At 44.7% G+C, this 13,663-nt stretch overlaps 1 protein-coding gene across 1 annotated transcript in view; it reads right to left on the bottom strand.

Moving 5' to 3' along the window:
- Positions 1-13,663, bottom strand: part of MTHFD1L (methylenetetrahydrofolate dehydrogenase (NADP+ dependent) 1 like) — a 179,952-nt gene that overhangs the window by 144,428 nt on the left and 21,861 nt on the right. The window contains exons 6-8 of the mRNA XM_072140896.1: positions 11,081-11,181; positions 10,249-10,388; positions 4,017-4,110 (exon numbers count right to left, since the gene is read on the bottom strand). Coding sequence (XP_071996997.1) covers positions 4,017-4,110; positions 10,249-10,388; positions 11,081-11,181 — 335 coding nt within the window. The remainder of the gene's footprint in view (positions 1-4,016; positions 4,111-10,248; positions 10,389-11,080; positions 11,182-13,663) is intronic.

A 13,663-nucleotide genomic window follows, 5' to 3' on the forward strand; every position in this document is an offset into this window, starting at 1 on the left:
TGGGAAAGGTTTATTCAGTTACACTCCTCATTAAAAACACTTGGTTATAAAGTTTATATATTTGGTGGACAAATTACTAAAAGAAAAACATTTAATAAACTTATCCTACCAAGTTAAAGGGATTGTCCGAGACTCGTAAAAAAAAAATTCTATGTGGCCTGTGGAGGCTGCTTGACCCCTTAACGACTTGTCAGATTTCAAAGAAAGGGCCGTGTCAGGAAGGTGCAAAATGGCCAAGTGTCACTAAAAGTGGTTATAACTTTGGAACACTAACATAGCCAGTTGATTTTGATTTAGTTTTTTTCGTGACACATATTGCTTAAATTTCTCAACCAACATGAAGTACAATGTTAAGTATTTATTTATTAAATAAATTGGAAATTAGGTGAAATTTTTTTTTCTTTTAAATCATGTTTTCCAAATTTTCTACTTTTTGGAAAGTTAGTCATATCACCAAAATAACTTGATAACTAACATTTTCCATATGTATGCTTTAAAGGGAACCTGTCACCACTAGTGGCAGGTTCCTATAGAGCTCTAGTAACTATCTGACACCCTGCTTGTAGCTAAAAGTAGTTTCACTCAGATCCCCATAAAATCAGAGTTATAATCTTGCCTGGTATCTATGCAGCTTTGGAGCGAGTCCAGGGGTGTGGCCTAATGTCATGTGACTAGGGTGACATCAAAGGTCCTTAAGCTACTTAATATGAAAACTGTACCCCATGTACATATCTGACCACATAAGACAATCACAGCAGCCTCCATGGACTTAACTCCTCTCCATGCAGGCTGTTGTGATTTCATGTGATAAAATATGCTGTGATTTCATGACATATGCTTAGTGTACAGTTCCTAATGCTACAAAAGCTATAGGACCTGCGGTGATGTCACCCTGGTCACATGACATTATAGCAGCATACAGCAATAGGGATGGAGAGAAGCTGCTGTATTTAGCCCTAGGAGGCCACGCCCACCCGGACTCGCTGTAGCCATGCTTAGTTACCAGATAAAACTATAAAGTTTAATATATGGGACTCTCAGGGGAATAATTTTTAGCTACAAGCAGGGTGTCACAGTTACTAGAGCTCTATAGGAACCTGTCACTACCTGTATTTGTGAAAATAGTGGTGACGGGTTCCATTTAAAGGGGTTATCCGGGTTTAAAAATCTTTTTATGGCCGGGCTGGGGAGGGATAGTTAAACATAATAAACATGGACTTACCTCCTCCGGCGCGGCCGATGTCCCGGCCGCGCCGGAGGAAGCCGCGCACAGGGAGCTTCCGGTCCGCGTTGTGGACGGCTCCTCCCATCCGTCCCTATCTCTCAGCGTTGTAAGCGCTGGGAGATGGTGCGCATGGGAGCATCCGGCCGGCCAGAAGTTCCATGTGCGCCGGTGTAATGAAACCGGCGCACGGAGAAGACGGGCCGCGGCGCGGGACATCGGCAGCACCGGAGGAGGTAAGTACATGTTTATTATGTTTAAATAGCCCTCCCCAGCCCGGCCATAAAAAATTTTTAAACCCGGATAACCCCTTTAACTGGGCATCATTTTTCAAATATCCTTTCCTTTTTTTAGGATGTTAGGAGGCTTCTAACTTTAGGTGTGATTTTTCAGATTTTCAACAAAACCTATTTTTGGAGGGCCAATTTATAATTATACCACAAATTATACCATTTTAGAAACTGCACCCCTCAAAATATTTAAAACATCCTTTGGCAAGTTTGTTAACCCTATGAGCGTTTCATGAGGGTGAAAAATAAAAATGAAATTACAGAAATGTAATTTTATCTTACAATAGATTCATTGAACACTAAAATGTTCACCCTCACAATGGGTTAAAACGGAAAATGCATTTCACAATGTTTAGTGCAATTCCTCCCGAGTATGCCAATACACATATTATTACTGTACCCTGCTGTACGGGCACAGGGGGGCACTTGAAAGGGAAATTGATGGAAATTGTAATTATTTCTGGAAACTTCAGTGCCCATTATGTGACACCCAGGTTGTGCCACTATGAAATGTCATCTCTCTGATTAGGAAGCCATGTTTCCTGATGCGAGAAAGGCCCTACATGTGATCCTAAATGCTCGCCAGAAAATACAGCAGGGCTCCGGAATGATAAAGAACTTGGCATATAAATAAATAATAATAATAGTAATAATAGTAATAATAGTAATAATAATAATAATAATAATAATAATAAATAAAGAACAGAGGCTTGAAGGGGAAATAGAAAACATAAAACCCTAGTTTGCAAACTCCTTCCAAAATCCAGGGGACCTCTATGGTTTTTGCATACAGTGCCGCACGCTACAGAACCTCTGGAACTGAGTGATGGAATAGGGGAAGGCTGGGATAAAAGTTATCCACATACAGTGGGTACACAGGTCGGTCAGTCGGAGCTCTCTGGGAGATGGCATGATGCCACCAGACACTACCCCTTCCATTGATAATTGGTGCTGTTCTAGACAGCAAAAATAATCGCTGAATTTTGCTTTCACCCAGCGCTGGTCCAGTTTGACAAGACAAAAGCAATAAGTGCAATAAGAGTGAGCCAATAGCAGCCATCATGAAGTGAAAGGGGGGGGGGGTAGCGAAACCCCTCTGGTTCATGGGGTAGGATGGATGGCCATCAGGAACAGCCGCCATCTTGCCGCAATCACTGTGTCTGAGCCATGTCGGCAAGTGCTGACACCCATTCTGTACGGAGCCGGCACCTACCGCACGCTGTGCTATTACATCGTTAAGTCACTTCCCACCACACCGTACTATTATAGGGAAGGGGTTAAAAGAAATAAACCTGTTTGGTTACAGGGGCAAGGAAGCCGCCCTCAGCCAAGCTTCCCACCAGCCAAGGTGGCCGGCCACGCTCACCAATGCTGGGAATGGTGTCGCGTGAGCGTGGCCGGTCAACTCGGCAGGCCAGCAGCAGGGCTGAGCACGGCTTGAAATATTTCCATTGATTTTCACTAATGAGGACCACTGAAGACAATAAGGTCTATGGGCCCATGAAAAGAAACTGATGGTAGGTCACTGATGAGGCTGAGAAACCAGGTGTTATGTTTTCAAAGCAATGTTAACCCCTTCGTGACCAAGCTCATTTGCTCATAACTTTCAGAAAGTTATTCCTTTTACCATATTCTGACTCCAATAATCTTTTCATACGAGAGTACGGATATGGCCAAGGTGCCATTTTTTCCGGAAACAGCTTACCTTTTTTATGTGTTGCAAAAGGGCTAAAAAGTGGCAATTCGGACATGTGAGCGCATTTTTCTGTACGGGGTTCACCACCAGGAACTTTTGGGACATTTTACTGAATTTTATTTTTTATGTTTTTTTGTACTTTTTTTGTTTTTACAATACCGGCATATGAACTAGTGATCATGTGATCACTAGTTCATACTGATGCACTGCAATAACCATGTAATGCAGTGCATTAGAAGTGTCAGTCCATGCATCTGCATTGGCTGACAGGCAGCTTCATTAGGTCTCCGGCTGCAAAGACAGCACCCCACCCTCGTGTCCCAGGAGGGAGCCCCCTCCCTCTGAGGGTACTGCTCTCCCCTGTATGGGGGGGCCTGTGCAGACCTTCGGTTAGGCCGACGGAGAAACCCGTCAGCCTAGCCCAAGGCCCCTCAGTGACCGACTAAGAAATCTGTACGGGCAGTCACTAAGTGGTTAAACCTTCAGGGTTTTTTAGCGGATTATGAGTCAAGACGCAAGCAAAACAGAGACAAAATGCAATGGATGCACAGCACCAACACCAATGTAAAACTATCTTAAGTGTCATAGTCATGCTGCTGTTGTATCCATTCTCTTCTTTGTGACCCACAGTTCTAGAGGGATTTAGGAACAGGTACACTTCCCTTTAAGTGGCATCTGGAAATGCTGTCTGTTTTGGGCTTGTTTGATTTATTTGGGTCATAAATCTGGCATACGAGTCTTTCAGACCCAAAAAAAGGTGCAAAAAAAAAAAGAAGAATGTGATAAATCCCCTTATAGTGCCACCTACCTGAAAAGATAACAATGGTTCCTTGCTTTATCCAGCTGACTGGAATCCACTGAGGTTTAGCACTTCCAATAACAACTATTTCAGCAGCACTGAGCTAGAGTGAAAATAAATGAAAGCAAGTTAAAGGACATGGGATACATTAAATCGTATACATATTGGGCCTCATTTATCAAAAGTGCAGGACAGCATGGCATGGCAACCAATCAGAGCTTAGCTTTCATTTTATAAACGGCTGGGAAAAAATAAAAGCTGAGCTCTGATTGGCTAAGTTTTGCTTTCAGACCTCACTGCCAATACAGAGTATTCAATTCAGAAATCCTAACAGTTATTAGCTCGTCTAAGGGTCTTCCAGTTATGGATCGGATCCCCCATGCTGCTTACCAGGGGGGGGGGGGGGGGATCCGATTCTCTTCGGGGCTGCTCGACCTTCTAGGCCAGTGATGGCGAACCTTTTAGAGACCGAGTGCCCAAACTGCAACCCAAAACCTAATTACTTATCGCAAAGTGCCAGTACGGCAATTTAACCTGAAAACTGACGGTTTAGTTTAGAATACACAGGACTGTCTGAGCTCGGATTACAGCAGTCCTATACACACTGAAACGCCACTTTTACACCATTTTACATCACATAAAAGAGTAATAAAAAGTTATCAAAAGGTCACGCAGTCCTCAAAATAGTAGCAATGAAAACAACAGCTCATTAAGCAAAAAAATCACACCTCCCCAGCTCCGTGCACTAAAGTTATTAGCGTCACAAGATGGCAAAACTATTCTCTTTTTCGTACACTGTTTTAATTATAGAAAAAGCATTAAAACACAATAAAACCTACAAACCTACACTGTGAGTTTACCGAACCAAAGAATAAAGGACACAAATGATTTGGAGCGCACAGCGAAAGTATTAAAATCTACAGCTTCCCAGTACACGACATGGAATAATAAAAGAGAAGTAAAATACGTTACGCAAAAAATAAGCCCTCACACAGGTATATACAAATGCACATATAAATTTATATATATAAATACATATGTTACTTGCTCTTGCTTAGGTGTCTGTTGTTCCGGAGGGGGGGGGGGGGGGGTAATGCAACATCTGGAGTTCGGGGCAGTGTGGTTATGAGGCATCAGTTCCAGGGGAGGGGGTGTTGGGGGGGGGGGCAGCGACCGGAGTTGAGCAGGGGGGGGAGTGAGAGCGGCCGGAGTTCTTGCGGGGGGGCTGTGATAGCGGGCAGAACAGGCTGGAGTTCGGGCGCGGGGAGGGCTTGTGGTAGCAGGCACAGTTTGTGCAGTGACTTTCGGGCCGGTTGCTGAGTTTTATGGGAGGTACGGGAGCGGGCAGGAAATCAGCCTCCTGCTGATCTACTATGCCCCGTGGATGCGCTGAATTAAAAAAATAAATAAATACACTCACCTCAGACTCGGCGTTCCTCCGGCTGATCACTGCAGCGCACACGGAGTAAGGTTCCACAGCGCTGGCAGCGTAATGACATCATTTCGCTGCCAGCGCTGGGACGCTTTACCGTCCTGTGTGCTGCTGTGATAAGAGTGACAGAGCAGGCAGTGTCGGCGCCCTGCTCTGTCATGGCTGTTAGCAGTATCAGAGCGCAGCTCCGATACTGCTAACAGCCATGACAACCAGGTGTGGACAGTGGTTGTCCGCACCTGGTAGTGGTTGGGAGGATGGGGCGCGTGCCAGCAGTGAGGGCTGTGCGTGCCCCCTCTGGCACGCGTGCCATAAGTTCGCCACCGCTGTTCTAGGCAGTCAGACCCAAGGGGGTCTGACTGTAAACTATCTGCAGTTTATACTGCTCTACAATAAATAAGTATTGTAGAGTAGTGTGTTGGACTTGAATAAGAGCACAAACATGCAAAAAAAAAAAAAAAACCACATATTTGGTATTGCCGCATCCGTAAGAATCACTATAATAAAACAGAATCATTACTGGACCTGCAAAAAAAACAAAAAAACCCGCAAAACACATTCCGAAAAAAGATAATTTTGAGTTGCGCTCTAAAATAAATACTCTAAAGAGTAATGAAAGAATGTTACGCAATCTAAAAGAAGACCACTTAAAAGAACGCTTCTCACACAAACTAAGCCCTTAACCAGATTTGTCAGCCGAAAAATAAAAAAGGTTATGCATATGAAAGACGGTGATGCTAAAATTAAGAACATTTTCAACAAATTACTTTTTATTCAGTAAAAATAGGAAAACATTTATTTTATTTTTTTTAAATCGATATAAAATTAGCTATTTCTTAATCGTGGCGACCCATAGAATAAAATTAAATATACTATTTTTATGGTACGGTAAACGGCCAAAAAAAAAAAATCCCCAAAAATCTTCCTAAAATTGATGATTTTCATTTCCTCCACCAACAAAGAGATAATAAAATCTCACCAATTAACTATAGATTCCCCCCAAAAAAATGTACCAGAAAAGTGCATCTCATGTGTCAAAAAAATAAGCCCTTATAGGTTCACAATAAAAAAAAAAGAAAAAAAAAAAAAAAGAAAAAAAAAATTATATCCTGTACAATGTGACAATGCAAATCTGCTCTGGATGGTGCTCCTTCAATTTTATGCTCGTCCGTGCGCCCATACAGCAGGGTACCACGACATATGGGGTATCCGTGTACTCAGGAGAAATTGGGCATCAAACTTTGTGGAGCCTTTTTTCATTTAATCCATTGCAAATGTTTAATTTTCCACCCAAAATGAGTGTATTGTGAAAAAATATTACAATTTGTAGACCGCGCCTCCATTTTGTTTTAACCCCTATAAAAAAATGTCTTAATAGTATTTTTCTATATGTAGTTTTCCATAAAAGGGGTAATTTACAAGTCTTGCTATTATTTAGGCCCCTCAGTGTCAATTAAAAATTTGAGCAGGTCCATATAAATAAGCGTTTTGCTAATTTTCCAAAAAATTTTGAAAAATGGCACCCAAATTTTGAGCCTCATAACATTCTAGTAAAATATTTGGAATAAAAACCATGCCAACATAAAGTAGACAATCTCAAAATCCCCTGGATATCTTGTAGCGTCCCAAAGCTAAACCACTTAGTGACACAGGACAGATTTGAAAGATGGGTCCGCGTCCTAGAGTCCAAAATAGGCCAAGTCCCAAAGGGACAATCCAATTGTCACAGAGAAAAATATTTTGTCTGGTGCTACAATTATAAAATACAGTTGACTTGCATACAAATTCATTAAGAACAAGCCGACATGTACGTAACCCGGGAGACTGCCTGTATTCCTCATATCCTGAACTACCAGGAAGAATATAGGTCTTAATCCTGTATCACTAGAGGGTCTTGCTAATGTCTGCAAAGTCATTGTAGTGGCTGACACACTGATGTGTGTACAGTTGCAACAGTGGATGAGATTCAAAGAATAATTAATCTTTCAACAAACTTTGCACAAACCAATTGTTCAGTCTAAATATTAGGAATAATCAGTTCAGCTCTTGCTCTGGCCGTACACGACTGTGGTTAGTCCGAAATAAAAGTTTGTGTAAACTGGATTTCAAAAACCAACCACAGTGGCGTAGGCAGAAAAAGTGATGTATGATATACGGAGTCAGTGTTTCCCCTTTCCACATGGAACATTATAGCCGAACTCCAAACATGATTACAGTAAAACGCTGCAGTTTTGCGGGAAAGCAGGCAGTAGAAACTGTAGTAATAAACCAGAAGGCTGCTACACACAGGCATGGTTACCGCCACACACACACACGCTTACCGCCACACACACACAGGCATGCTTACCGCCGCGCGCACACACGCGCGCACACACAGGCATGGTTACCGCCGCGCGCACACACACACAGGCATGGTTACCGCCGCGCGCACACACACAGGCATGGTTACCGCCGCGCGCGCACACACACACACAGGCATGGTTACCGCCGCGCGCGCACACACACACACAGGCATGGTTACCGCCGCGCGCGCACACACACACACACACACAGGCATGGTTACCGCCGCGCACACACACACACACACATAGGCATGGTTACCGCCGCGCACACACACACACATAGGCATGGTTACCGCCGCGCGCACACACACACACACACACACACAGGCATGGTTACCGCCGCGCACACACACACAGGCATGGTTACCGCCGCGCGCACGCACACACACACACACACACACACACACACACACACACACACACGGTTACCACCGCCCACACACACACAGGCGTGGTTACCACCGCCCACACACACACAGGCGTGGTTACCACCGCACACACACACAGGCGTGGTTACCACCGCACACACACACAGGCGTGGTTACCACCGCCCACACACACACAGGCGTGGTTACCACCGCCCACACACACACAGGCGTGGTTACCACCGCCCACACACACACAGGCGTGGTTACCACCGCACACACACACAGGCGTGGTTACCACCGCACACACACACAGGCGTGGTTACCACCGCACACACACACAGGCGTGGTTACCACCGCACACACACACAGGCGTGGTTACCACCGCACACACACACAGGCGTGGTTACCACCGCGCACACACACACAGGCGTGGTTACCACCGCGCACACACACACAGGCGTGGTTACCACCGCGCACACACACACAGGCGTGGTTACCACCGCGCACACACACACAGGCGTGGTTACCACCGCGCACACACACACAGGCGTGGTTACCACCGCGCACACACACACAGGCGTGGTTACCACCGCGCACACACACACAGGCGTGGTTACCACCGCGCACACACACACAGGCGTGGTTACCACCGCGCACACACACACAGGCGTGGTTACCACCGCGCACACACACACAGGCGTGGTTACCACCGCGCACACACACACAGGCGTGGTTACCACCGCGCACACACACACAGGCGTGGTTACCACCGCACACACACACAGGCGTGGTTACCACCGCACACACACACACATAGGCATGGTTACCACCGCACACACACACACATAGGCATGGTTACCACCGCACACACACACACAGGCGTGGTTACCACCGCGCACACACACACAGGCGTGGTTACCACCGCACACACACACAGGCGTGGTTACCACCGCACACACACACAGGCGTGGTTACCACCGCACACACACACACATAGGCATGGTTACCACCGCACACACACACACATAGGCATGGTTACCACCGCACACACACACACATAGGCATGGTTACCACCGCACACACACACAGGCATGGTTACTACTGCACACACATAGGTATAGTTAAACAGATCTCCAGGGATGCTTCCCAACATTTTATGAACATTTGACCAATTCCCTTTACATAATCTAATACCTGGAAAAGCACCTCCTAGCAATTAGAGAGTGAAATGCAAATTATTAGAAGGCTTAGTGAAGCTCCAGAGGAACCAAGTTTTGTTTACATTGCCACAAAATTCAATGAACGTTAAAAATTTACTAGTGTGTGCAGGAGAAATCTATAGGCAGTTCAGTAACCAGGTACAAGAATGAATGAAACAAGCCTTCTCTGGGCAAAGGGCACAGATAGTCAGCCTTGTCTAGCAAAGTAGAATAAATAAACCTTCTGCTGGGTCTTCTCAAAGTGGCTGCTATTTGGAGAAAATCTCTGGTGCTGTACTGCAAGGCATATAATACACTTGTGTCTCAGAGCAATGCCTGTTTGTTGTACATACAGATGAGCAGGTAGTGCCCTAAAGCTGCTTCTTCAATTTAAGCTCCACTTTCTCATCTGTAGCATTATGCCATTACTACATGTCATATCATTAATGGCAATATCACTAGTGGGAGGTTCATCATTCCCAAAAATTATGCTTATTCTCAGCTGTGAGAAAGATATTAATAAACATCTTGTTGCACTCTCAGAGACGTTCTTATGCTCAGGCCCACAGGACATAACTTACTCTTCTTGACAAAAAAAAAAATCAATTATTGGATATTTTTTTAGCATTTTATATTTCCTTGTTGGTTATTGCACCAAAAGACATTAAAAATCAACCCAAATCCATAAAAACAACAGCAAAAATACATTAAATAAATATCATGTGTGTACTTGGAAAGGTAAAGATGGTTATATAACATGTTTGCTCTTTACATACATTCTTTTAGGATCAATCCAACAAGAACAAATGTTTCAATGAACCAACTTATACATTCTAAAAGCAAACATGGTGACACATGGTGACTCAACAGAGCAGCGGCAGCTGTTCTCCATCTCTCTACCTTGTTCTGCAGCTGCTGGGACTGCCAGGGGCTGACCAAGGACACGGCACCTTTCCTCTGCAGCAGACATTGCAGAGGCGCCTCCAGGGAAGCATCAGCGCCAACGATTAACACATTTTTCCCCTCCAATGAGCTCTGATCTACCAAACAAAATGGAGCGGTTAATGTTGGGTACACCAGGTCTACACCAAGATCATGTGTATATCACAGCAGTAATGAGCATGGAAGGGTGTTCAGTCTCATGGCATAAAGAATAAAATTATTTTAACTATATTCTTATAGGAAATCTACAATCAAAATCAAGCATGATGAACTAGGGATATATTACTCACAGAGCCCGTGCTGTGACTGTAATTGCATAATATTTCCTATCCATGGCATCCATCCTTCCTTCTAAAAACAACTTTTAATAATATGCTTATGAGCCAGAAGGGCTGTGGGGGTTGTTACCAGAACCCCTCTATCCTGTAGCTGCGTAGGGTGTTCTCACCGTGCAAGAGCCCTTCTGGCTCATGAGTAGAATTGCAAAAGTTGTTTTTAGGATGAAGGTAGTCACGGTAACAAATATACAAATATTCCCACGGTCACAGTGCCTGGAACTATAAGCAAGTGTCCCTGGTTTATCATGCTTGAATAAGGAGTTTTGGCACAGTCCATCTGTAACCCAGCAGATGCATTTTGTAATGTTACAACATAGTAAAGCGGATCTTGTTTATTTAGTGCTCTTGTGTAATAGACTAGACGACGGCTCACAGCCGCACCATAAAACCAATGGTAGCTCATTCACAGAATCTTTCTTAAGAGAGGTACGCGACTAAAGAATAGACCTTACCTATTTGTTCTATGAGCTCAATAATGCCAGTTGCAGTGGGAGAGATAAAGCCATCTTGGGCATTGCTACGGATCATCTTTCCCAAGTTGACATCAGTAACCCTGGCGGAAAAAAACAAAAAACACGAATATAAGATTTGCTGTACATTGCTCAAAAAATAAAGGGAACTCTAAAATACCACATCTCAGATCTCAAGGAATTGTAAGTGGAATATCTCATTATTATATACATGCGGTCCCCTACTTAAGGACACCCGACTTACAGACGATCCCTAGTTAAAGACTGTTCCCTCTGTGACCTCTGGTGAATCTATCTGGATGCTTTACTATAGTCCCAGGCTGCAATGATCAACTGTAAGGTGTCGAATGAAACTTTGGTCCCATTACAGCAAACATTTTGAAAATCCAATTGTCACTGGTCCAAAAAAAAAAAAAAAAAAATAGTCTGGAAGTACAATTATAAACCTAAAGAACCTATCTTGTACCCCGGGGCTGCCTCTAGTGGAAAGAGTTTACAACAATAAAACAGAGATGATCAATGAAAATCAAAATTTAATATTCAGTGGGGATCGGGACTCAAAATCTAAGTGAAAAATTACATTTCGGGCTGATCCAAGTGCTGCAGAAATTCCCCAAAAACAGGAGTGGTGGAGGTGCAACATGGCTTTGATGGATGGATGACGGAGACAATGGGGCACATTTACTTACCTGGTCCCAGATCCGACGAGGATGAAGTCTGCCGGGATTCAACCACCAGCGCGCACCCGATATTCCTGCATCTGTCTCTTCCCCGATCAGGTATGCTGGAGTTCACCACCTTCTTCCCGGTGCATGCAAGTGCTCGGCTTGCGACACAATTTTAAATGTAAATTCTCACACACTGTCAGAATCCATTAGATCGTCCGTCGGCCCACCACCCTGATTTGTGTTGCGTGGAAGCCGGCGCGATTGCATCACAATCCGATCACGTGCGATGCAATTCCTGAAAACGTCGGGAAACACGGTCGCAGGACCTTAGTAAATAAGCCCCATTATCTGCCAGATGTGCTTTATTGGATTCAAATCTGGAGAATAGGTAGGTCTGTCCATAGAATCAATGCCTCCATCATGCAGGAACTGCTGACACACTACAGCCACATGAGGCTTGGAATTGTCATGCATCAGAAAGAACGCATGGCCTAATACACCCGTATGGTCTCACAGGAGGTCTAGGATTCTCATTTCAGTACATAATGGAAGGTAAGGGTACTTCTGGCTAATACAGCCTCACCAAACCACTATTGATCCACAATCAAACGGATGTTGAAGGGAGCAGAATGTTCTATAGGAATCTGCAGACTCTTGGTGTTCTCTGGCAAATGCCATTCACCCTGCACAGTGTTAGGCTGCAAGCACAACAATAACTTGTGGGTGTCGGGCCCTCTTGCACCCACCCTCCACACTATAAAATCTGTTCCTGACAGTTTGAGCAGACACATGGATACTCCTAGCCTGCTGGGAGGAATCTCCTTAGTGCAGAAAGGAAGAGGTAGAAGTCCTGCTGCTGGTTTGATGCCATCCTATGGCCTGATTCATATCTCCTATACTGGTCTGTCTCATGGGATCTGCTCTATGCTCTGGACAGACACCAGAGAATGGAGAAGATTCATGCTCAGTGTTGAAAGACACAGCTAACCTTGCCACAGCTCGCATTGATGTGCTATCTTGGATAAGCTGCACTAACCTGAGCAACTTCTGTGGGTTATAGCCTAATGCAATCTCTACGGGCGACAGAAACAAAGTGCAAAAGTGACCAAAACAACAGTATAAAAAGGAGAACAGAAAAATCACCACCTACAGAACCTCTGCTTTGTAGGGGTTGTCTTGCCAATTGGCATCATTTCTGATTCACCATTGGACAGGTTGAATTCACAGAGAGACTGACTTGGAGCAACATTGAGTTGTTTAACCCAGGACGTACCATTAGATCCCAGGGCTGCAGGGGGTGTATAGAGAGCTCACAGGCTGAGCCCTCACCATACACAGCTGGTATCGACTGTATAACACAGCTGACACCCACCTGCAACTGTCGCACATAGCAGAGTGGTCGCTGCCATCATGGATGGCCGATTCGGCACTCCCAGTGACACCTGAGGGCGCTGATCGGTTGTCATGGCAACAGTAAGATTACTATATACTGCAATACATTAGTATTTTAGTATATAGCAGTGGTGGCGAACCTATGGCACGGGTGCCAATGGTGGCACTCTGAGCCCTCTCAGTGGGCACTCAGGCTGTTTCCCCAGCACATAATTCATCAATCAGGACTTAAGAGATCTTCCTACAGGCCCATGACGTGGCACACTCAACGTTATTTTAAAGTGAGACTGCAGGAAGAATAGATGTGGACATGGTTGGATTTTTATTGGAGCCATTGAAGCTCCTGGCCCTACAATTCTTCCTGTTCAGTGGGTTGTCAAGGGAAGCTCCAATGGCAATCCAAATTTTCCCTCCTTCTGTCAACGATATTGGTGTCCTCAGGACTGTTGAAAGCTGTGCTACAGCACGGAGCAAGAAGATTTTAATAAGTTAATGCTAGAATTGC

This window comes from Engystomops pustulosus, chromosome 3 (genome assembly GCF_040894005.1).
Source record: "Engystomops pustulosus chromosome 3, aEngPut4.maternal, whole genome shotgun sequence".
NCBI classification, from domain to species: domain Eukaryota; kingdom Metazoa; phylum Chordata; class Amphibia; order Anura; family Leptodactylidae; genus Engystomops; species Engystomops pustulosus.